General features: G+C 45.7%; 1 protein-coding gene across 1 annotated transcript in view; it reads right to left on the bottom strand.

The window, feature by feature from the left end:
- The window catches only part of SLC35F1 (solute carrier family 35 member F1), a 465278-nt gene extending 443448 nt beyond the window's left edge, over nucleotides 1-21830 (bottom strand). The window contains exon 1 of the mRNA XM_019538195.1: nucleotides 21469-21830. Coding sequence (XP_019393740.1) covers nucleotides 21469-21830 — 362 coding nt within the window. The remainder of the gene's footprint in view (nucleotides 1-21468) is intronic.
- Between the last annotated feature and the right edge of the window lie 474 nt (nucleotides 21831-22304).

The following is a 22304-nucleotide window of genomic DNA, read 5'->3' as shown; positions in this document are numbered from 1 at the left end:
CAGCCTCCCCTCCCCGCCCTCTCCTGCCCGCCGACACCCACCAGAGGGAGCACACGCGGCATTTAAATCCCCCCTTCCCCTCCCTCCCCCGCGGTCTGCCGGGAGTTGTAGTCTGCGCCTGTGTGCGCGCGCGCGCCCGCTCAGCCCCTCCTGGCCCCCTGCCCTGCAGCGGCGCTGCCGGCTGGACCAGAAGCACCGGATTTGTCCCAGCATTTCAACCCTTGTACATGCAAGAATAGTAAAAGTGTTCAAAACATAGGCGGACGGGGGTCTTCGGGGAAAGTTGAGATCTTCTACCGGAGCAACTCAAATACAACTCAAACTATTGAAGCTGGCCTAATACAAGATCCCAGATTCACCCACAGACCCCTGCCTGCCTCTGTCCATAGACCAACGGGGCTACAACCTGCACCCCAAGGCGTTCGAAACGTAGGGTCATTTGGGAGGGTTTTTGGTTGTAGCCCCGTTGACTTCAGGACATAGGCCAGCAGAGACTCCCACTGCCAGACAAAGGGCAACTGCACCTGAAAGCTTGCTAAGGGCTTTTTTTCCAGCTACTCAGTTGGTCTAATAAAAGATCTATCCAAAGAGCCTTGCCTGGATCATTTGTGAGGCAGCTCATTGATGCAACATATGCAAAACCCAAGTCACTCTCCAGGAGTCTTAATTGACTTGTTACGGGCAGGGAGGTTGTTTTTTTCAGCACTTTATTATGACTGGTGGCCTTCAAATGAAGACATGCTTCCATTTGGATGACCCAGTCCTCCCTCACTCGCTGGCAACTTACAGAGAGCAATAGAAAGCAAAGAAGACAACAACTTATTTGCATGCTTATTTGCACAGTTATTTGCATCTTTTTCAGTGTACGATAGTTTTTCAGCAAATACGATCATTTTGAGCTTCCCATACAATTATTTCATATGGAAGACTTGGCGACACTGCCCTTCAGGGCCAGGTGTTGGTGGACAGCAGCAAAGTGCCTGCCCCCATGTTCTACCCTGCAGCTGCCTAGCGGGGAGTGGCCCCGGGGACCAGGCTGGTGTAGGAAAAGAGCCCAGGTTTCCACTGGGCTTAGCCTCCCCAGCAGCTCTTGAGAGGGGAGGGTGCGGGGATGCATAGAGGTCTAGATGCTCAACTGGGCAACTGGCCTGGGAGGGCGTTGTTCCATCTTACACTGTGTCAATGGGCGTTAGTGCCAGCTTGGAGCAGTCGCACCTTTGGTCTAGAACAGTGCTTCCCAAACATTTCCTAAGTATGGCCCCTCACTCCCAACACACAGCCCCCCACTTCCCATGACCCCATCTGCTGATGTTGCAACCCCGTTTGGGGTCACAACTCACAGTTTGGAAACCGCTGGTCTAGAAACTCTTGACCACTTTGGGCATCACTGGTCTAGAAACTCTTGAGAGGGGAAGGTATAGAGATCTAGATGCTCAACCAGGTAACTGGCCTTCTCTTGCTATCCCCCACCTGCACAGCTGTGACTTGCCACTAGAGGCCTGGTGAGCAGGGGCAGGACTAGGAGCTGCAGCTGTGAGTTGCTACTGCCCCTGCCTTATGGGGGGAGATCCTGGAGGACTTCACCTTGGATGGCACATCTGTGGGAAGTAGCCAAATGGTAATGGAACAGGAGCCAGGTATGCAGAGCAGAGATCATCCTGTCCTGGAGAGGTGTCATTTAAGCCACATACCGAGTGCTTAAAACCACTTGAAGGTGTTAATGTGCGGACAGTCCAGGGGTTAGGAGCTCCAGGAGCTGCTCAAAATTACTGTGTAACAAGGCCCTCAAGTCTGAAGTCAGTCAGAAGGCAGGGGAGAGAAGCCTGTTCATAGACTAAATAATTTATAAAGAGGGACGACACATGCTTTCATGAGCTTTGGGATCTTGGCTAATGGCTTCTTTGCTTGTTGGCCCCCTCTTGCCCCACTTTCTGCTCCAGGCATCAGGTGTTTTTAAGCCTTTCCCAGAGGTCTTGGGTGTTGGCTGCAGCCCAGGCTGGGGATTTTGACTGCAGTATGCCAATGCTCCTGGGGACCTAAACTGGAAGGTCCTGGCTAGAGGATCTTGTCCCTCCACATAGGGTCATATTGATCACCAGGTCTGGGAGCAGGAAGAAATTTTACACTATAGTCAGACTGGTAAAAACTGTGTGTGTGTATGTGTGTGGGGGGGTGCCTTCTTCTGTAGTGGGGGGGTGCCTTCTTCTGTAGTGGCCCTCTGTCAGCGATCTTTTGAGCGTATACTAACAATGTTTCATAAAGCAGGTTTCTCTGCTTTATCTGTGACAGGTTAGGGTGCTAGGTTTATTTTGTGTCAGCATTGACAGGAGTCTTATGTAGAGTTGAGATTATGGATTATATAGGAGGGTTTGGATAGGGCTGATCCTGCCTCAGTGGGGTGTTGGACTAAATACCTCTGAAGGTACCTTCCAGCCCAACTTTTCTATGATGATTCACTGTGCCCAGGATTTTACCCCAGATGAGACCGCTATTATGCAAATGCCTCAGGTTTTCCTTTATTTTTACCTTTCATGACAGAATGTTTCAATTATTCTCTCCTACCCTCTTCTAATTTGGCACCCCAGGGATGCCACCAGATACTTTCAAAGGTGCCTCCAGCACCCTTCAATGGGGAGAAGGGAGATGTGAGGAGATAAGCGGAGAAGGTCAGCCTCAAGTTTGTCCCTGCCTAGTCAGTTCACACCACCCTCCACTTCCCCCCCTAGACATTCACTGCCTGCCCCCTCTGCAAGGAGGTGAGCACTATAACATACAAATAGGTTTTTGAAATGGGGTGCCACTCCATTCACAAATGTTATAGAGGGGTGTCTCAAATCTAATGCGGGGTTTCTCAAGTTTAAAAAGGCTGAGCCCCTCATTATCTCAAGGATGGAGCCCAGGGCTCCTTTTCACTCCTGTGTAAGCTTGATCCCAAGGGTAACTCCCCCAGCCCATGACCTCAGTGCACCCAGGCAAAATGTTTTCTCACTCAATTCACAAATGTTATGGAGGGGTTCCTCAAGTCAAATGATGGGTGCCTCAAATCCAAAAAGGGTGAGAACCAATGCTTTAGAAGCAACACTACCATGATATGCACATCATCCCAGTGCTCTCTGTTTCATCCCTCCCTGTTGGACAAGACATGCATGTTCTAAAGCAAAGGTGGCCAATCTACAGCTCATGTGCCACAACTGGCATGGGTAGCCTCTGTGTGTGGCACACAGCAGATTGGGCAGGGGACAAGCAGCACAGCAGCAGATAAGGCAGGGAAGAAGCAGCACAGCAGCAAATAGGGCAGGGAACACAAGGCAGGACGCAGACCAAAGCAGTAGCTCAGGCAAGGAGCAGAAACCAGAGCAGCAGATCAACAGGGAGCATTAGGTAGGAGGCAGGCAGGGGAGGGGGGTGGAGGCACATGGGCCCCTGCTGTTCCAAAGGGCTCACTCATTTTAGGTACCCATAGTTAAACACCCTGATCTTTAGAGATGCTGAGCAAAATTTGAGATGCTCAGAATTTAAGAGAACTTTTGATTGTGTCAAATTTTCAGAACTTTTAAAAACATGTCCCTAGGAGCTTTTTCCAACAACAGGTGCTGAGAAAATAGGAGCCCTGAATTACTAGACAGGAAGGGTGAAATCTGGCCCCACTGAGCTGTTGGATCATTGGTAATGGCTTCATTAGGGCCAGGATTTTACCCTAAGACAGCTATTATGTGAACACTTCATTTAAAGGTTTTAATTTATTTTTACTTCATATGACAGAATGTTTCTATGATTCTGTCCTGTCCTCTTATAATTTGGCATGTACTGTACTAAAACAGGCTGTGTAATTACCACGCTCCAGAAGACTCCAACATCATGTTTATCAGTGTCCCTGCACTGAAAAATGGTGGTGGGGTGCTTTGAATTAAAGCTCATTCAATGAGCTTTAGTTCAAAGTACCCTGCCACCATTTTTCAGCATGGGGATGCTGATACACATAATGTTCTGGGAGCTTTTAATTAATGCAGGTCTCGGAGCTGCACTAATTAAACTGCAACCCTCCCACCTCCCAGAGCCCATCTATAAATGCCCATACAGAACACATATACCACAAAACGGACCTTTCAGGGTTTTTTGGTGCTGCTCTATCTGGTTTCTGGATCTTCTTCCAACTTAGAGAGGTAGGCACCTAGCATCTCAGATTGGGTCAGATCAGGGTATGCAGAGAGGCAAAATTCTAGGTGTTTAAGGAACTTTCAGGGGAAACAGGGAGACACCTAGTGATTTTAGGTACATGTAGGCTTAGGCAGCTAGTGACAGTGGGGTGGGAAATTGAATTGCAGTTTTGGACTTAGGTATTTAGAGGTTGCCTGTTTGATGTTTTTTATGTGCCAAAACCCTTTTGACAGCTTGGTTCTTTATCTTTTTTCTCTTACTCCTTAAGACTGTTATGTTTCTTATTGTGAACTCAAATATCAAACTGAATATTGGCCATTAGAATAAGTTTTAAAGGGACTACATTGACCAGAAACCTAGTAATTAAGTAGTTAACGGAGTCTGCTGAAGCACTGTAATTACCATGCGCCAGCAGACTCAATTAAGTTGGAGCAGCCTCTCTGCATATGTATAGGAGCCCTATATGCCTAATATATACTGACAGGACCGGGCTTCCCAAAAAAATGCAGCTGTGACTACCATTTTTAGAACATGGTAGGTAGAAGTGATGCCACTCCGCCCTACCTGGTAGTTAGATCACTCACCCATAAAGTTGGACAGCTGGAGTCTAAGCTGTCTTCACACTGAAGGGATTCAAATTTACACTTCTCATCCACTAGACTATAAGCTTGGCAAGGGTGGAAAACGCTATATCCTTCGTATTAAAGTTTGGTCACAACACAGAATGCAAGGCAGAAAATAAACAGCAGCATTTGTATTCTAGTAGTTAAGATAACCACCTGGGAGGGGAATCTTGGGTTTTGATCTTGTTTCCTGGTTAAACATCTTACACTAGACAATCACTGCCTAAAAACAGAAATAGTCTTGGGAGGATTCCTGGATTCCCTTCAGGAAGTAGAGCAGGAGGGCCTAGAACTTAATTTCACTTTCTGTGATACAGAATAACCACTAGGTCTTTGTATAACCAGTGTGTATGAAACCACCATTTTACCTCCTCTGACTGTTCAGAAAACAGTAAACCCTACTTATGTCTTTCAAATTGCTGCCAGGGGCACCTACCCTCAAAAGACGATTTGGAGTGCCAGATCCCAAGTGGACAAAAACAGTTCCCTGTAGCCCTGACTCAAGCACCTAAACTGTATAATGAGGGCTGGGAATTCAGACACACCCCTATGTTTCATAATCCCTGTTGGCAAGCTTTCAGTGGCTCCCCACTCAGCACGTGGGTTATTTTGATGCCCTTTCAATGTACCTCCCTCCCTCCATGCTCTGTATATGGAACTTGGGTGCCTAACTCTGAGTTTTGGATTATGCTCCTGGGGTCAAGTATGTAAATGTTAGGCATTGAAGTGCCTAACATGTAAATTCACAAGTCCTTATTGGACTTACCTCCAAATCCTTTCTTCCTGAAAGTAACTAGAGACAGAAGAAGCAGAATTCTAAATTAATTAAATGTCTGCAGTAGCCAGAAGCTGGTACACCAGAAAGCAATCCCTGCAGCTAGGATCTTTCTACAGCTTCCCGAAAAGGAAGCCAAGCACGATTCTCAGTCCTAGCAGCTGAGAATGGCTGGGCTTCTCCCCAGTCTTTAAATATCACTGCAACACATTGCTACCAGTTTTCATATCCACCTATATGTTCTCTATGTGCCTTTTAATTTTTTTAAGTCCTGCATTAAAAGTAACAATTCAAAAATAAGTGTTTCTGTATAACAGCTCCTACTTAAAATACATATTCATTTATATTCAATGTTCGTTTTAGGTTCGTATGGCAGTTTAACACAGTAGACCAGCAAAGTTTGTGTAACAGGAGAGTAGAGCAGTAGATTAGGGTCATGCAAACCCAAGTAATCTATTTCCACTGGCTAAAAATGAAAATAAACCGAACAACTGAATACACAGAGCAAATGAATTCTGTCTTTTGTTCTGGCAATTCATGACTGCAGGATACTATTGCTCTCAAGACAGTCAACATACTTAGGACCTCCTTATTATGGGTCACTTTTAGTTTATATGTGCATTGCTGTAACCATCACTGTGGAAATAAGCAGTCAATTGCTTTCCTGTGCATAACATATCTATACCATTAAATTTTTACTCTTTGAACAATGTGTGTCAGAGTCCTTGGGATTCAAACCCCAGCCCATAGTGCACTCAGGAAGAGGAGCAGGCTGAAGTGGAAACAGGCAGCCAGTCACACACCTCCTCCAGGTCAGTCTGGGTGTTCCCACAATGTCCCTAATAGGTAATCAAGTAACCTGGGGACCACAAGCCCCTAATAGGAGGGCTATAAAACTTCCTATGGACCCCATCATTCTTGGATCTCCAGACTTTAATTCCTTATTACTGTCTTGACTCTGTCTCTGCTACTGAACACTTACCTTGTGTTTCTGTGTCTGAACCCCTGCCTCACTCCTATCTTGACTCCAGACTTGCTTCAGCCTCTGATCTCCATGCTTTGCACCTGCCTTGCCCCTACCTTGGACCCCAGTACCTTGCTTCTCTTTACCTTATAGCAGGGTAGGCAATTATTTGGGCTAAAGGGCCACTTAAGGGGTTTTGGTGAACTGTTGAGGACTGGAGAGCCGGGGAGGAAGGGGGAGGGAGGCATTGCTGGCCTGACCTCCCCCATCATAGCTGTTTACACTGTTTGGTGCAGTGGCAGGATAGAGGGGTGGCAGGGAGATGCCAATTGATCCTATCCAGCCCCAGGCCTGTCCACCCCACATCTACCTCTAGGGGTGCCAAATGGAGTGGGCAGGTGGTATTTCCATGGAGACTGGCCAGAACCCTTGCAGGCAGGGCATGCTCAGCCGGGTGGAGAGTAGATCGTGGCTCTGCCCTGAGCCTCATCCCCATGCTGTCGCTGCCCCATGATCCCAGCCCCAGCCATGGCCCCACCCTGCTCCCAGATGCTGCTTCCCTCCTGCCTGCAGCCCCATCCCATCCACCCAGCCAAGCGTGCTTTCTGCTGCAGGGCTCCTGGGCCAGTTTACATGGGGACTGCACCTGCCTGCCTACTCACTTTGTCCAGCATCCCTGGCAGTGGGTGCAGGGCAGACAAGTTGCATCCAATAGTGGTGACCTGAGACACTAGCAGTGGCAGCCAGAAGGAGCCACCACTGTGGGGGCTGCTGGAAAGCTTAGTCTGGCTGCCACACCACCCCTGCCCTGCTACTGCATCACCTGGCCCTACAGACTACAGCTCCTAGTGTGCCTGAGCCACATGTGGGGATAGGATGGGATGTGCTCTGCACAAGGTAATACCTCTGTGCCTGAGGGTGATGGGACCAGCCACATATGCCATGGCCTGAGATAGCCCCTGAGCTTGGGCCAGGTGAGGCCAAGAGACCCCATGGGTCAGATGGAATCACTTGGTGGGCCAGATTTGGCCCATGGGCTATATTTTGCCCACTCCTGCCCTCTAGTGTATACTGGATCCCAAGTTCCTGACCTCTGGCCTGGCCACCTGACATGACGCATCAAACTTGAACTGACACCTGGTCTTGTGACCCTTGGGTCTGGCTTCTCTACTTCTGGTATTGTTAACGCTCGATTTCTGAACCCTAGACACCCCCCACCCACACACACACACATAGGTCATATCTGTGACAATATGGTTATTTTCACTGCATAATTCAATTTATCTCATTAGCACTATGTTCTAGCTTGTGTGGTATTTTCACTGTCCTATAGCCTAACCCATTAAATAGATTCTACATCTCAACCTTACCAGACTAATTTAACCATTATTAGACAGAGTAACATATCATGAAAACAGTTCCCATTTTCCATCTGGTAATATTCAAATGCCAAAAGTCAGCTGTGTGTTGTAAGATGCTGTAATTTAATGAAAATGTGGACAAAATGTTACAATAGAATATGCATATCTGAAAACAAATTTTCTTTCCAAATTTTTAGTACATTAACTGAGTATTCAATGATCCAATGAATGAGACAACTCTGTATATCCTCCTCCTAAATTATTTTTTTCCATGCTAGTTTTTCCATACTATGTTGTGAATTGAGACCTAATACTAAGATGCCTATCTGGATCTTTAGGCATATATATTCATCATTCAGGCATATACAGTTAGGCATATATATTTGCAGTACCACAGCTCAGTTATTGCCAGTTATCTCTGTAGGTGTCCAACTCACCTAGGTACTTATATTCTTGGTAGGGGGCACATTCAAAGCTGTCCAGTCAATCATAGTATTTCACAGATTACAATTGCTTGGAGAGCTGACTCAAACCAGAGCACCCACCCATCCCACTCCAGCAGAATACTCAAACCCGTTCTGATGAAGCTTGATCTTGTAGGCATGTATTGGGCACATCTTATACCTGATAGCTGTCAGACTGTACAGCAGCAAGACCAAATACATGGTTTGGGGCATAATTATGAGAACAAAGGGGAGCCTCTCAAACAGGACAGACCCCTCAAAGACTTAAGAGCCTCTTGAGTAAGACACTCACCTGGGATGTAAGACATACACTAGTCTGAGTTCCAGGGCTGGACAAAGGCACGGGTGAACTGGGCGGCTGCCGGGGGCCCAGACAGGAAGGGGGCCCGAAAATGGTAATTTAAAAATCATTATCTCTAGTGAAGGGGGCTCGATACTAAAAGTTCGCTCAGGGCCACCAGGAGTCTTGGTGTGATGCTGCTGAGTTCTCAGGAAAAAGAAAGGAGAGGAGAAGGTCTTAGTCTTTGTCTCTAATCTGCTTTCCTGTGCTTCAATTCCTCATTTGCCAATCTGGTGCATCTGCACTTTCAGATGGGTTTGCCTAATCTGGTTCTCTTAGTCTTTAGCACCCCAGCAACCACCATTAGCATTTGCCCAGGTGCAAGATTTGTCCTTTCCCTGATTCTGGGAGGAATGAATGAATGAATGCTGCCAGGGCTAATAAAAAAATAAGGAGAACAAGCATAGAAAAAATACACACTGTCACACTTCAGTTATATCACAGTTACTCACATACTCATACCACTCAAAACACAAAAACCCATCACAGGAAAAAGAACTGAATCTCCAAGAGAAAACAACAACAACGCGGCCCTTGACAGTGCAGAGACAGACCATCAAGCTGACAATGAGCACAAAGAGGCTAACAGGAAGGATCATCGTAACCGACAGAAACAGAAAATCTTGCACACTTAATAATTGCGTGGTGTTATCTATGCTCAGCCCAATAACATTTTTAGTGTTGAGGCTCTCTCCAATAATCCACAATACTGTTACTCTTATTTGTTTTATTATACATTTCCTCTCTTTCCCCATTACATAATTAAATGTCAACCTGAAGTACTTCTTGATTTAAAAGTGCCTCTACTAGTCCAGAATTAATAATTTTTTTAAATGTTTTCCATGAAGAAATAATAACCCTTCCCAACTTGTTACTGTTCAGCAATCACATACGGTAATACTTGAATATAAAAGAATGCAAAACTACACAAGTTAAGAATGAGAGGAACAGATCTGGAAAAGTCTTGCGAGTTTTTCAAGAAGAATATGACATAAATATTGTTCAGAATATATTTTTACCAAACAGTAACAAATACAGAAAGCCGAGTTCTTAAAATCTTTCTCTTCTTCATATTATCCTTATTTCAAACACAATGCTTTGTGTGTTCAGTGCATGGTATATGTTCCCCTCTGGTGGCTGATTTTCATAGGTTCAAGAGATTCTAGTTAAAGAGATTAGTTTTTCAGTTCAAACAAAAGAGACTTGTGCTTTTAGTGCTGAAGAGCCTGGGTTCAAACCCTGCTGCTGGCCCAACTGAACCAGCTGCATAAGTGCTGGTTATAGGCTGGGGTCTAAAGACAGGAACAGAAACATACTTTCCTCACGTAGAAATGTCTGACTCATCTTGCCTTTGGAGCTGACATTGCTATTGTAACTCATGCATGCAAGCCCATTCCCATCAATCGGATTATTTGTGCAAGCTCACAGTTATTCAGATGAGTCCTGCTTGGAGGACTGGGCTCAAAGACAGGAAGGGAGATACTTTCACAGGACAGTAGCATTTACTGATATATTTTTCAAGCTGTAGAATCATCATTTTGACAAGCATAAGGAGAATTTGAGCTCAGAAAAGAACAATGAAGAGAAATGGCCTTTCAACTAGGAATCTTGTCTCATGCCTTAGTTCTGATATCAAAAGACCTTCTGTTTTTCCCTTTCTTGTCAAGAGTCTCCCTAGATAACCATGAATATGCTGTTGAATACAAAAGTACATGCAAATCTAGAGAGGCAGCAAAGAATAAATCTTATGAGTTTGTAAGAAAATGCATTTCGTTTAAATGCATGCCTGTAAAATACTTTTACTTATTGGGATCTGTGTGAGTAACACCATATTGCAAGAGAATAACAGCTCATTACCATCTTCAAAACCCATTCCTCCCATTCCGTCCCAACTGCCAAAAACCTTTGTTTTTTGTCTTGGTGATTGTGAAGAACATAGAGTTGATATGGGAAAAGGTTATATAGAGTAGGAGCTGTTATGAACAACGAGATACAATCATTTTACAAATGTTATATGACTTGGTGACCCTACAAAAAACAAGGCACCTCTGAAATGCTGTTTTTATGTAAGTCTCCCCCTCTTATTGCTTGATGGACCCTCTCCCTTCATCTTTGAAGTCAGGTGAGCAGGGATTAGCCCTGGTTGAGCTGCACTCTCAGTTAGCCCGAAGTATGGGGCAACAAAAGAGACTTTGCACCACACTTTACCACTTTCTGATCCTGGGGCAAAGTGGGAGCCATTATGGTTTATCTCACCAATAACTATATTAGTTACAAGGCCAGACAGTGCTGGATATTGATAAGCCATTGCTCTCTGCCCACAGGTTACCTTCTGAACCAAAAGTAGTAGAATTGCCTTACATGTATGCCAGTAAGCTCTGCTCAGACTCTGGATCTGGATGAAGGCTGTTTTGGTAGTCTGGATCACAAGAAAATGTAGAAGCTGTGGCCATTTTCCCTGCTTTGGCCCAGGTACTGAGAGCCAGGAGAGAACATGGCATACAGCTGACATGCCCATGTAGACTATGGCCAAGTATAGACATTCAGTTTCTTTTGGGAGAATGTACAGATGTTCGATATTTTTCTCCCAGAGTAAAAATGGCTGATCAGGGACCCAGTAACAACCAAAATTAAATCACTCCTAGGAATTTCTCCTGGGAGAGAGAATGCATTTGCTTTTCTGAGAAAAGCCATAGCAAGTTCTCCAGCATCCCATGGTGCTTTGCTTCTGCTTCCACTTCTAGGAAGACAGTGTGTCACTTGCTGGACTCTTCAGCTCCACCTAAGCAGAGAGCAGAACATGTCCCTTTCATAATCCTCACATTGTACTGCACAAAGACCAGAGATGACCCGAGCAGGATGAGGGGCCCGGAGCAAATCAGCCTATGCAGGGCCCCACTCCCAGATGCAAGTGGATTCACTCCTGAAGCTGGCAGTGGATTTGGCAGTGGGGGATGAGGGGGGGGGAAGTGCCAAGCGGCCAGATATGAAGCCAGGAGCAGTGCAGAGTCACTGCGGATGCTCCGCCCGGCTCCAAAGGGCCCCCCAAAGTGCAGGGCCTGGGACAGTTGTCCCGATTTGCACCCCCTCACCCAGGGACAGCCTTAGCAGAGACACAGCCTGACCCTGAGTGGTCAGGTCAGCCAAGCAGAGCTGTCAGTTCACTGCTGCCACTTGTCTCCAGGCAGACTGAGGGAGCCTGCAGAGCATGCTGAGATGCATACACAGGGGCCCTCTGGCCATGCAGAATCAGCGCTGCAAACTTTCTGCTCTGCAGGGGCTCAGCATTTGAGCATATGCTCAGGGGTCTCTAGGTAAGTTTTTCTACCACCAAAACCCAGGAGAATTTTCCTAAATCATGTGAATGTGTGTATGCAGCCTACATAAAGGAATCCTAAGGAGGCCTGTTATGGCCTAGTCTACACTCCAAAATCTTGCCAACACTTTGAGTGTTGCAGTGACAGTACACTTCTTTCTGCCAGCAGAGTTAAACCAACTGGCTGACTGGAGTAAGGTTTCTGACACTTTTTGTAGTGTGGACACTTGTGCCTTCTGCCAGCTGCTGTGGTGTCTTTCAGAGTTTACTTCATGCTGTGACAGCACAGCTGCTGCAGTGAAGCCATCAGGAGCTACCAAAAGCAGCTGGATATATGTGAGCTTTGGTAGTGTGGCAGTTGCAGCTGCTGTTTCTCACTAGAACTTCAGGCAGCAAAACAAAATAAGTATAGACAAGGCCTAAAACAGCTTTGCACAGCAACACAAAAGGCTAAGACCCCGCATAGTGCTTTACAAGTGTATGCCATTATACAGAAGTGAAAATAGAAAGTAAGTAACAAAAAATTACTTGATCAAGATGGGTTCTGATTTAATCCATTCACATAACTGGTTGAGATAACAGCTTGCTTTTAGGGTGCTTGTACATGTGATGATGTCATGACTTACACGTGACAAAAGTGTCACTTTGTGTGGCTTAATGAGGAGTTTGCAAACTAAACTACATCCTGATGGAGGGATGGACCAGGGCCCCTCCCCTTCCTCTCCATTCCAAACTGGATGGCAGAGGAGCATTTAGGCTTCTTATCTTAAAACTCAGGAAGTATGTGACAAAGTATTAACTCAAATATTTTTTCGAAATACTGGTATTTAACAGTAAAGAAAAAAATGACAAAGAAAAATTGTGATCCTTAAACTGACAGCAGCATTATAATTGGAATTTGTATGCAGGCCCTCCCTAATCCCTTTGTATTCAGTACACTTTTTGAAATGTTTTAATCTGTTCAAAAAATCAAAACTGGCCGCCATAAATTACTGAGATCTCCTTGTCAAAGTGTCAAGCCCTTTTCCATGTTACCTTTTGTTTAATTGTCATACTGCTCCACAGACATCACAGGCCAGACAGAATCATAATTATGCTAGTGATGACAGGAGAAATTGGTTGCCTCATTCAAGCAGAGTCACCTCTGAAAGACTGATGTTCCCCACCAAAAATAGCAGAATTCCTTTTGTGGAATAATGAAAACATGCCTGTGACTCCTATTCAGGAATGATGTGACTTTTCTGAGAAATGAAGATGCCTTCAGGTTCAGGGCTTTTTATTTATTTATTTATAGAAGGTCTGAAGTACTAAAATCCGAGCAGCAGACATGATTAATTGAGAACAATCAGGCTTTGGAAGGTATCACCTAATGAGGTCATTATGTCACTACCATTAGTGGTGTTTAAGATAAGGCTAGATAAATGGAAAGTAGAATTAGTTTAGTGCTTTATCCTGCTCAATGCCAGGGGTTAGACTTGATGATCTGAGAAGTTATTTTCTTACCACATCATCTACATTAGATTTCATAGTCTAGGAATTTTCCAGTGGTTGATAAAGGATACACTGAATGAATATGCAGATAGGAAATGAGCTATGCTAGTCATGTTCATGGGCTTATTTAGTGGGCCAATTCAATGCTAATGTAAAACCATAGACTTCAGTTGAAAAAGGTTGAGTTCTAGGCCCTTTTACTCTTAATCAGGGTCTATTGAACAAGCCCCCATTTAAGCAATTGATGCAAATAGCGTGGGGATTTACATGTGAGCTGTACCTGGTTATTTTGGAATGAATTGGACCCTATATACATAAATTCTTCTCTGAAAATAGATTACCTGGTGTTTGCATACCCAAGTACACCTTACTGAGCTCTATCTTGCCCTGCACTGTCCTTCTGAGAAATGAGCATGAGAAGAAGGAAGACCTCTCTCTCAAACAGCAGCAACAGGAAAAGATTCATCCATAGCATACAAGAACTAATGAGTATTATAACACCCCTCTGTATCCTTGATAGTTTGTGCTTTGTAAAGTAATGTGCTAGAGCATGAACTACCAACAGCAATAAGGACTAACCTGAAGACTGGTCAATTGTTTCTGCTTAGATGGACAAATAACAGACCACTCCACAAGGTGTTCCTGAGTAGGCTGTAGTGTTATAGTCTGGTGCACAGATCCTGCAACAAGAGCATGCATCAGGCAGCTTTCATTGCCTCACATTCTGTGCTGCCTCTATATATCTACATGGCTTTTAAGCATGTAAGTGACCAAATGCAATCTTATTCCATTCCTACAATCACCAGAGTTCTGCAAGCATGCCCTGATTTCTTTTGCATCCCCATCTGGGCCTGAAAAGATCCACAGGTGTCCAGACTTGGGCCACTATACATGCTCAGATGCAATCCAATATAGCTACACAGGTCTCTATTTCCATTTACATTCTTCTGTGATCTAGTTCTTCTGGGAAAGCATACAAATTCCTCTAAAGTCCCCAAATCCCTTGTCTGATAAAAACTACAGATAGCAAATGCAGGACCTTGAAAACACTGTGATGGTGCCTACTTTTTTCCAGCATCCTAGTGGTTAAAGCACTTGCCAAGAAAATGAGTGGTCCACCTCACTCTGAAGGGCTTGACCCCCACATCTCCTACTTCCCAGAAGAGGTTCCTGACCACCAGGCCAGGAGCTAGGCAGAGCTGAACAATTCATCTCCACTGCCTTTCATGGGTAGATCCAAGACTGTGGTAAAGGGGTATGGCCACAGCCAGAGCCATCCCTAGGGGTGTGGGGCCTGGGGTGGCAACCACCCACAGAAGCCAGCAGCGGCGGTAGGCCCTGTACAGCACTGTCTGCAGGCCCCCCCCAAAGTGCAGGGCCTAGGGCAGTCACCCCAATTAGCATCCCCCCAGGACAGCCCTGGCCACACCCCCTTTGGCCATGCAGTACATGCGCAGTGTAAAGAACACACTGCACATGCTGAAACAGGTGTCTGCCTGGGGTTTCTGATTTTACACAGTTCTAGAGCCTGCTGCCATTTGCTCTTTTCTCTTCCTTGTCCCCCACCGCTCCCCTCTTAATTCAGCAGCAGAGGAAAAGAGGAGAGAAAATAAGAGGTGATGGGAATCAGCTCCTGGGCTTCAGCTCTGGAGATGCATGAAAGTTGAGTGTTGCTTCTAGCTGCTTGTCCCCTCCCTGGTGCATAATTTGGGGGAAGGGGAGGGGAGGAGATGGGAAGAGTGAACAGTAGCAGGCTCCATAGTTGCTTGAAAGCAAGGAGTCTGGGCATACCCCATGCTGACCAGTCAGTGATCTAATAGAGCTCCCAGCACTTGCAAAGCTCCTAGAAGAGTCCCAGTGCCAGTGAGTTCTAAGAACTTACTATGTGTGAAGTACACAGAGAAAGTGGGGTGCAGCCATGCCACTGCACCATGATGCATCTATTGCTGGGCATTTGTGATGTATTGATTCATAATTAAGTCTGTAAATAGCTGCCATTTACTAGGAGGAACCCTCTTAGATATTATAATTCCTCCTACCTACTGAAAGCATCAATCCTTTCCTCCAGCTACATGTGAAGATTCACATTCAATGATACCTACCTCAGGCTCCCCAACACACTCATCAAGCAAAACTATCTTAAGGAGAGGGGGCCTTTAAAATCAATACCATCATAATGGTTAAAGTCATTGTAAAGACTTCATGTTGATTTTTTATCATCAGAGAATTGGTACCAAGTGAGCAATAGAATAATAGGTCTCCTGCCTTTCTGTTATACCAAGCAAATTAGAATTTTTCTTGTAAAAATGCCTTTCATTTCCCTTATTTCCAAAAATACCCCTTAATACAGATATGTTGGGCCAGATCCTCACTTGATGCAAATCAACTTTGACTTCAATGGAGTTATGTTCACTTATGTCAGCTGTGGATGTGACTGCATCTCATGGATTTTCATGAAAATTGCAATTACACGACATATCTTTTGAGTGTATGTATTCATAGTGAGTTCACAGATAATAAAGTGCCAAGCTCTACTGATTTAATATAACTACAGATAAGTGGATCAATCTTGTCATGTCTGCATAATGATAATCTGGAACAGTCTTTATCCTATATTTTCTCTCTTTGTGATTCGACACTACAGAAGGCTGGCACAGAGGTTACGGGTCCTTCACATTTTGCTCAAGCCTTCAGAAAGATTGATTCAGTGGAACTCAAGCACAACATAGGCCTTGTGCTGGCTATTTTCCACAGCAGTGGATTTTAAATGCACTTAGTAGGATACCGCTTGCTTGCATTGTAGAGTACTTTAAAAATGCAGTATTTGCAGAATTAACTTTGAGTTACTGGAAATAAGCCCTAGGGGCCCATGTTCCATGATAATGTGGAAGTCATCTGTTCACAGAACAAGTTAGAAGGCCTATTACCGACTGACTCTTCACAGCTGGAAGGTTATGTGACACTCCAGTATAAGCAGTTGCTGCAACTCTCCGAAAAGTCTTGTGGGTTTCAGAGAGAACTTACTGTGACAACACACACACACACAGAATTTCAAGCACAACATCTCTGTTAACAGGTTGGAAATGTGGAGTTTGAAGATGCTGAGCACAGCCTGAAACCCCAACTGTATTCTTTATGTGTTCTACCATGTGCAGGAATAGACTCATCATGGATCTTTTTGGCACAAGGGACTCCTTGAAGCATGTTGGAAGTCTTCTAGAACACTTCTGTAATTGTTGAGAGGTTAACACTTCTCTAGAGCTCAGGTCCTGTGTGTGTATGGTTGAATTAATTATAAGGAATGACAGTTAAATGAAGAGCTGATGAAATGGAAAGAAATAGATCTATACTTACCATCGTAGCTGTCAAGATTTTGGCCTCAAGTGGACGCATGAGAACCTAAGAATTGCCATACTGAGTCAGCAGTCCATCCAGCCCAATTTCCTGTCTCCAACGTTGGCAAATAGTATATGCATTAGAGGAAGAATGTGAGAGGCAGTAATTTTGTGGGTGAGTATAACAGACAGTCAAAGTTTCCTGTAAATTTAAGGGTGAAGGAGCAGCAGAGAGGGCCTCAGGCAGGGTCAGCTGCTTACCCTGAGCTGAACTAGCTGTGTTACGGTATCATCATGGGCTAGAACGGCAGGAGGGGACAAAGTATGGACCACGGGCTGGATCGGGCCCGTGGCGGACTCTATTTCCCAGCAGCCCCTGCTTGAGTTGTTGTGGCCAGTTTCCATGGAGACTCCAGGAGCAGTGGAGCTGTGACCACATGGGGCCAGGGTTTCCATGGAGACTGGCCCCAGCAGCACTGTGTAGGGCTGGATGGGGAGCTGCTCCGGGGCTGGGATCTTGCGGTGGTGATAGTGTGGTCCTGAGTCAAAACAGAGCTGCAATCTGCTGCCCACATGCCTCAGGCAGGAGTGTGCAGGCAGCGGATCGCAACTCTGTCCTGGCTCCAAACCACGCTGTCACTGCTTCAGGATCCTAGCCCTGGCCCTAGAGCAGCTCCCAGCCCAGCTACATGCTCTGCCAGCACTGTTAGAGCTGTTCTCCATGAAAACCCTGGCCCTGCGCTGTCACAGGTCCACCGTTGCTCCGGTATCCATGGAAATAAGCTGCAGCAACGTGGGCAGCGGTTGCTGGGTAATGGAGTCCAGCCACCGGCCGGACAAACCTTCTTGCCCACCCTTGGGCAAGAGCCTTGCATAGGAGACAAGATTGGAGCACGGAAGAGACCAGCAGCAATAAGTCACCCTGAGGCTGAGCAAGCAAGCTGATTCAGGAAACACCCACCACTGCTCAGGGAGGCAGATGACTATCAGGGGGCAGGGCCAGTGAGGTATATGAACATAGGGCCGGAGCCAGGAGGGGCAGTCTGGCCCTGGAGGCTGCTGAGGCAAGAGCTCCAGAGCAGAGGGAATGCAGGAGCTCTTCTAGCTGGCACTGGTGTTGTCTTACATAAGGTGAGCAGACAGTACAGTGGCAAGGAAGTTTGGTGCCTGGGCCAAAGCCCACAGTAGCAGCCTGCCCTTGCCCCATGCACAGATCTAGGGAGCATTCCCCCTGCCCTCCCCCCTCCATGCTGGTCCAGGAGTGCATGTAGTGGTGGGAGATGCCCACTCCCTGTCCCCATGCCCCTCCAAATGAGCTGCTCGCAGCTTCATCCCACACCTGGCCCCGGCTGGGCAGTGTCTGTTGGCGCCCCTTTGTTTCGGTGCCCAGGGCGGCCCAGTGCTCGCCCCCCATGCTACAGCACTGTGAACACAGTGCTGATGCTCTACTGAGGAATATTACCTTGTTATGCAGATAAGTAGCCCTTGTTTATGCTTGGACCTAGAGAGGATTTTGCTATATTAGTCAGAAGGCTTATTACTTCTGGGTTACAGCATCAGTTGGTGGCTTGGGAGTGGCTGAAAGGGGAGTGAGTGGAGGCCCTGGTGTGGGAGCCTGATGGGCCCCTGGTAGTTTAACCCACAGCTGGGTGCCAGGGCATGCCAGTGTTTAGAGCCTTGCTAGGGACCTTGATTCAGGGCTTAGGCCTGAGGGGGAGTTTAAAGCTGAGAAAGAGAAGGAGAGGAAGGCTGAAACAGCATGGGCAACAGCTAGGCAAGGGCCATGGGGCCCAGCACCCATGAAGGTTGGAGCCGGGGCAGGATGTCTTGTGTACAAAAAGGACAGAAACTAGGGTAAGAGGGCCCAGAAGCCTAAGCAGTCTCAGCAAGTGCATTGCCCCAGGTAGGGCAAAGACAAAGCTCAAGTAGGCAGTCAAGGGCTGGAACCAAGAAGTAAGGTCAGGCACACGCTTGGGCTCCAGGTTAAGGGAATCAGCAAGAGAAAAGGGGCTGAGGCCAGGAAGGGCAAGACCCCAACTAGAGTATAGAGGTCTGAAGTGGCCTGCTATCAGGTTGAGGCCAATTGCCCAGTGAAGTCATTGACTGCTAACACTTGCAACCTGTAGGGATAGCTGTAGGGGAGGTCAGAGGCGATGATTAGTCCTTAAGTCAGCAGGTGCCTTGGGAGAACTAGCTGGCATCTAAAGGAACTGAGGCTCATCCTAGCACCCAGTAGGCAGCCTCCCCTCTAATCAAATAATTACATCAAGTCATGGCAAATAAGTACAAAAAGGTGGGCACCCTAGAGCTGGAGCTAGGTAAGGGGTGCAAGGGGGCATCACACTAACCCTGGAGCCCAAGCGTGGCTATGGTGATGTATTTTATTAGAGCGGCTCCATGGTTGGGATAGATTTAGACAAGCTTCCAGGTATTACAGTACCCTTCCTTGGAAGAATGAAAGAGAGAGAGAGAGAGAGGGTAAAGTGATCCATTCTGTCATACTTTCCCAGTCACCTGAAGTACGTTACATACCTATTTATGCATAAAACCAGATAGCATTTAATATATTTAATATCCCCTGGTGGATCTAACCTCTAAATCTCTTTTTGAAGCCAGTTACACTATTGGCATACTCAGCATCCTATAGCAATGAGTTCCACATTGTGTATTATGTAATAAAGGACTTTCCTTTTGTTTATTTTCAACCTGATAATGCAAGAACTAGGGAGCACTCAGTGAAATTATGACATTGAAAATGGAAATATGTTTTACTCTTTTTCTAGACAATCCATGATTGTATAGACCCGTATCAGATCCCCCTGTTACTTGCTGCTCTCAATTTTTGTCTTGCTCTTCTGCCTCATTCCTTGCTCCTTTTCTCCTTGCTCTTTCCTCTCCATTCTGTATCTGTTCTCCAATATCTGTGGTTCCTGTGGCTGGTTCTGTAATTTACTACACAGCTTGCTGTCCTTTTTCCATGGTGGACCTTCCCAATATTATCTGAAACTGAATATTAGCATGTGACATAAAACGGGAAAAGATTCATAGTGTCTTCCCCTGGACTATATATAATCTTAGCTAGCTCCAAAGCAAAGATAAACTTACGGGCAACATGAACATGTCTAAATTAAACAAGTGCATCGATTAAGGGAAAGAAAGAAATAACAGTCTTAATTACAGGAGCTGGTTTAACCAGATTAAGTGTACGTACAGTAGTGATTTACACAATTTTAAAATCAATTCAATTAAACCAGCTCTCTTTTCTAATGTACAAAAGGTCTTATTTTATGCCAACTTTATCCCTGGTGTAACCCTACTGATAGAATTCAAATAGTAAAGAGAAGGCTTGTTGCTAAACTTCAGCTGTTGCGTTTGGTGAGTATGCAGGGTCATGATAATATTTTACCTGATCTCACCACCTAACTGCAAGCCACAGGACGATATGTTTGTACATAAAGAAAGGAAAATAGCTGTGGTAGAAGGTTCCTGTTTTGTAGTTGGAGGGCTTTCTAGTAAAGTACTGTTCATTTGAACTGCTGAATGTGGTGTATGACAAAGCCTCTATGACCCTCAAATGTTGGTGAAAGCCTCCCTGGAAGAACATAAAGGAGTGCCCAGAATTATGCTGGCTTGCTTAATCATTCTGTTAGATTACAAGTACATGCTGTCTCTTTTCTTAACTCACTAGGTCCCTTCATACAATTTCTCTCCATCCTGGCTATTTCACACTGAATATACCAGTTCCGTTACTGTCATGGGGACATCTTGAGACAGAACTGGTTTGGCAAAGAGGGCCTTTGGAAGAATAAGGTAGACTGAGACCATCTCAGGGAGAAAGTTCCAGAGAGACCTAGAACCAATTATTTTCTATAGATCTCTAGGTGTTGTAGGTGAGCTTTGCATGAAGAAAAAGGCTGCCTTTCCCTTGCACAGATCATCATCAAGCTTACTTCACAAAACCATAAGCTATACTGTCAGGGCCTGGTGTAAGCCCCCTTACTTTAGTGATACCAGAACAGAACCGTGATCCCGTGGCAAGAAAGCCGAGACAATTGGAGATCTCATTCTGCTGCAGCCTTCATCTGCTTTCACAGCCATTGAGAGTCTAACATCTTCTTCCTCCTGATCTGCCATTGAGGACTTGTAGACCCATGGCTGGAGGCTGGACAGGGTTATTATAGTGAAGACCCATACTCACCATGTCACAGCACTGTAAGAGGGTATAGGTGGCTTTTCAGGAGGGAAAGCACTGCCATCTGCTGTCCCCAACACATCCTGGTGGTCTGTGACTGCTTATTTGTCAGAGTTACCCCTGAACCATGTCAAGAACTGTGTGGAAGCTGATATGCAGCAACTTCTCTATGATAAAAGAAATCACATGCAGGGGCCTTCCATGAAAACAGCTTTAACACATTTTTCAAGCCCTTTGGCAACCAGATAATGACAACAGGAGCAAGACTGTGAGGCCTGGAAGCTCACAGTCATGAACTGACATGAAGGCGGCAGGGACAAGAATGTCGTCTAGCACTTGGACGAGGCAGGAGTCTGATTTGGCAGCTGTAACTGCCCACTTTAGCACCTGCTCTGCTCACCCCACACAGGGAGGGGGCTAGAAAAAGTGCCTAAACATAGTTTGCTTACCTTTTTCCTGACAGGATAACCATGTTGAGTGGGATTACCATTCCCGTGGTCAAAGTCAATGAAGATACACAATCAATTTTGGCATCTGGAACATCAGGATTCACATGGGCAATCCTAACAGTGAATGCCCAGAGTGCTGAGGACTCAGGTGACATGACACTGATAGTGCTGCACTGAGCAAGACTCAGCAAGTGGGAGATGGGCAGCTCAAAGAACAAGGAGGTGGCTATACCCTCTTCTGGAAGGTTAAATAGGAACAAGAACATGAATTTCATGGAGCTGGCTTTGCCATTAAGAATTAACTCATAAACCAACTCAATGAGTTCCCTAATGGAATTAATGAGCACCTCGTAACTCTCCATCTCGAATTGGCAGGGAACCACTATCAGCAGCACGTGAGCCCTGACTCTTGACACCAGCATTGAAATCAAGGAGAAATTCTATGCCAAACTTGACCAAGTCCTTTCTGATGTTCTGGAGGGAGACAGGCTTATTCTGCTTAGTGATTTTTTTCAATGCCACCATCAGAAGGGACTCCAATCTTCAGAACAGAACTATTGGCAAGGAAAGAGTGAGAAATGTTGACTCCAGTGGCATCCTCCTCTTGACCAAATGTGCAGAACATGGACTCAGTCAATCAAGTCCCAATACTTAGATTGCAGCTGTTGCCATGATGTCTTGTACCTGTTTCTCTGATGGAACAGGGTTTTGGTGAAACTATGTCATCATTTGTGCCCAGGATCACAAAAATGTCCACCTTGCTTGATCCATGTTAGGAGCTGATGACTGCTGAACTGAGCACTGGCTTATCCACTCAGTTATGTCACTCAAACTGG

Source organism: Crocodylus porosus, unplaced genomic scaffold, assembly GCF_001723895.1.
Source record: "Crocodylus porosus isolate Cpor-Errol unplaced genomic scaffold, CroPor_comp1, whole genome shotgun sequence".
Lineage (NCBI taxonomy): Eukaryota > Metazoa > Chordata > Crocodylia > Crocodylidae > Crocodylus > Crocodylus porosus.
Note: the sequence above shows the minus strand (reverse complement) of the source record. Positions and strands in the feature narration are given on the sequence as shown.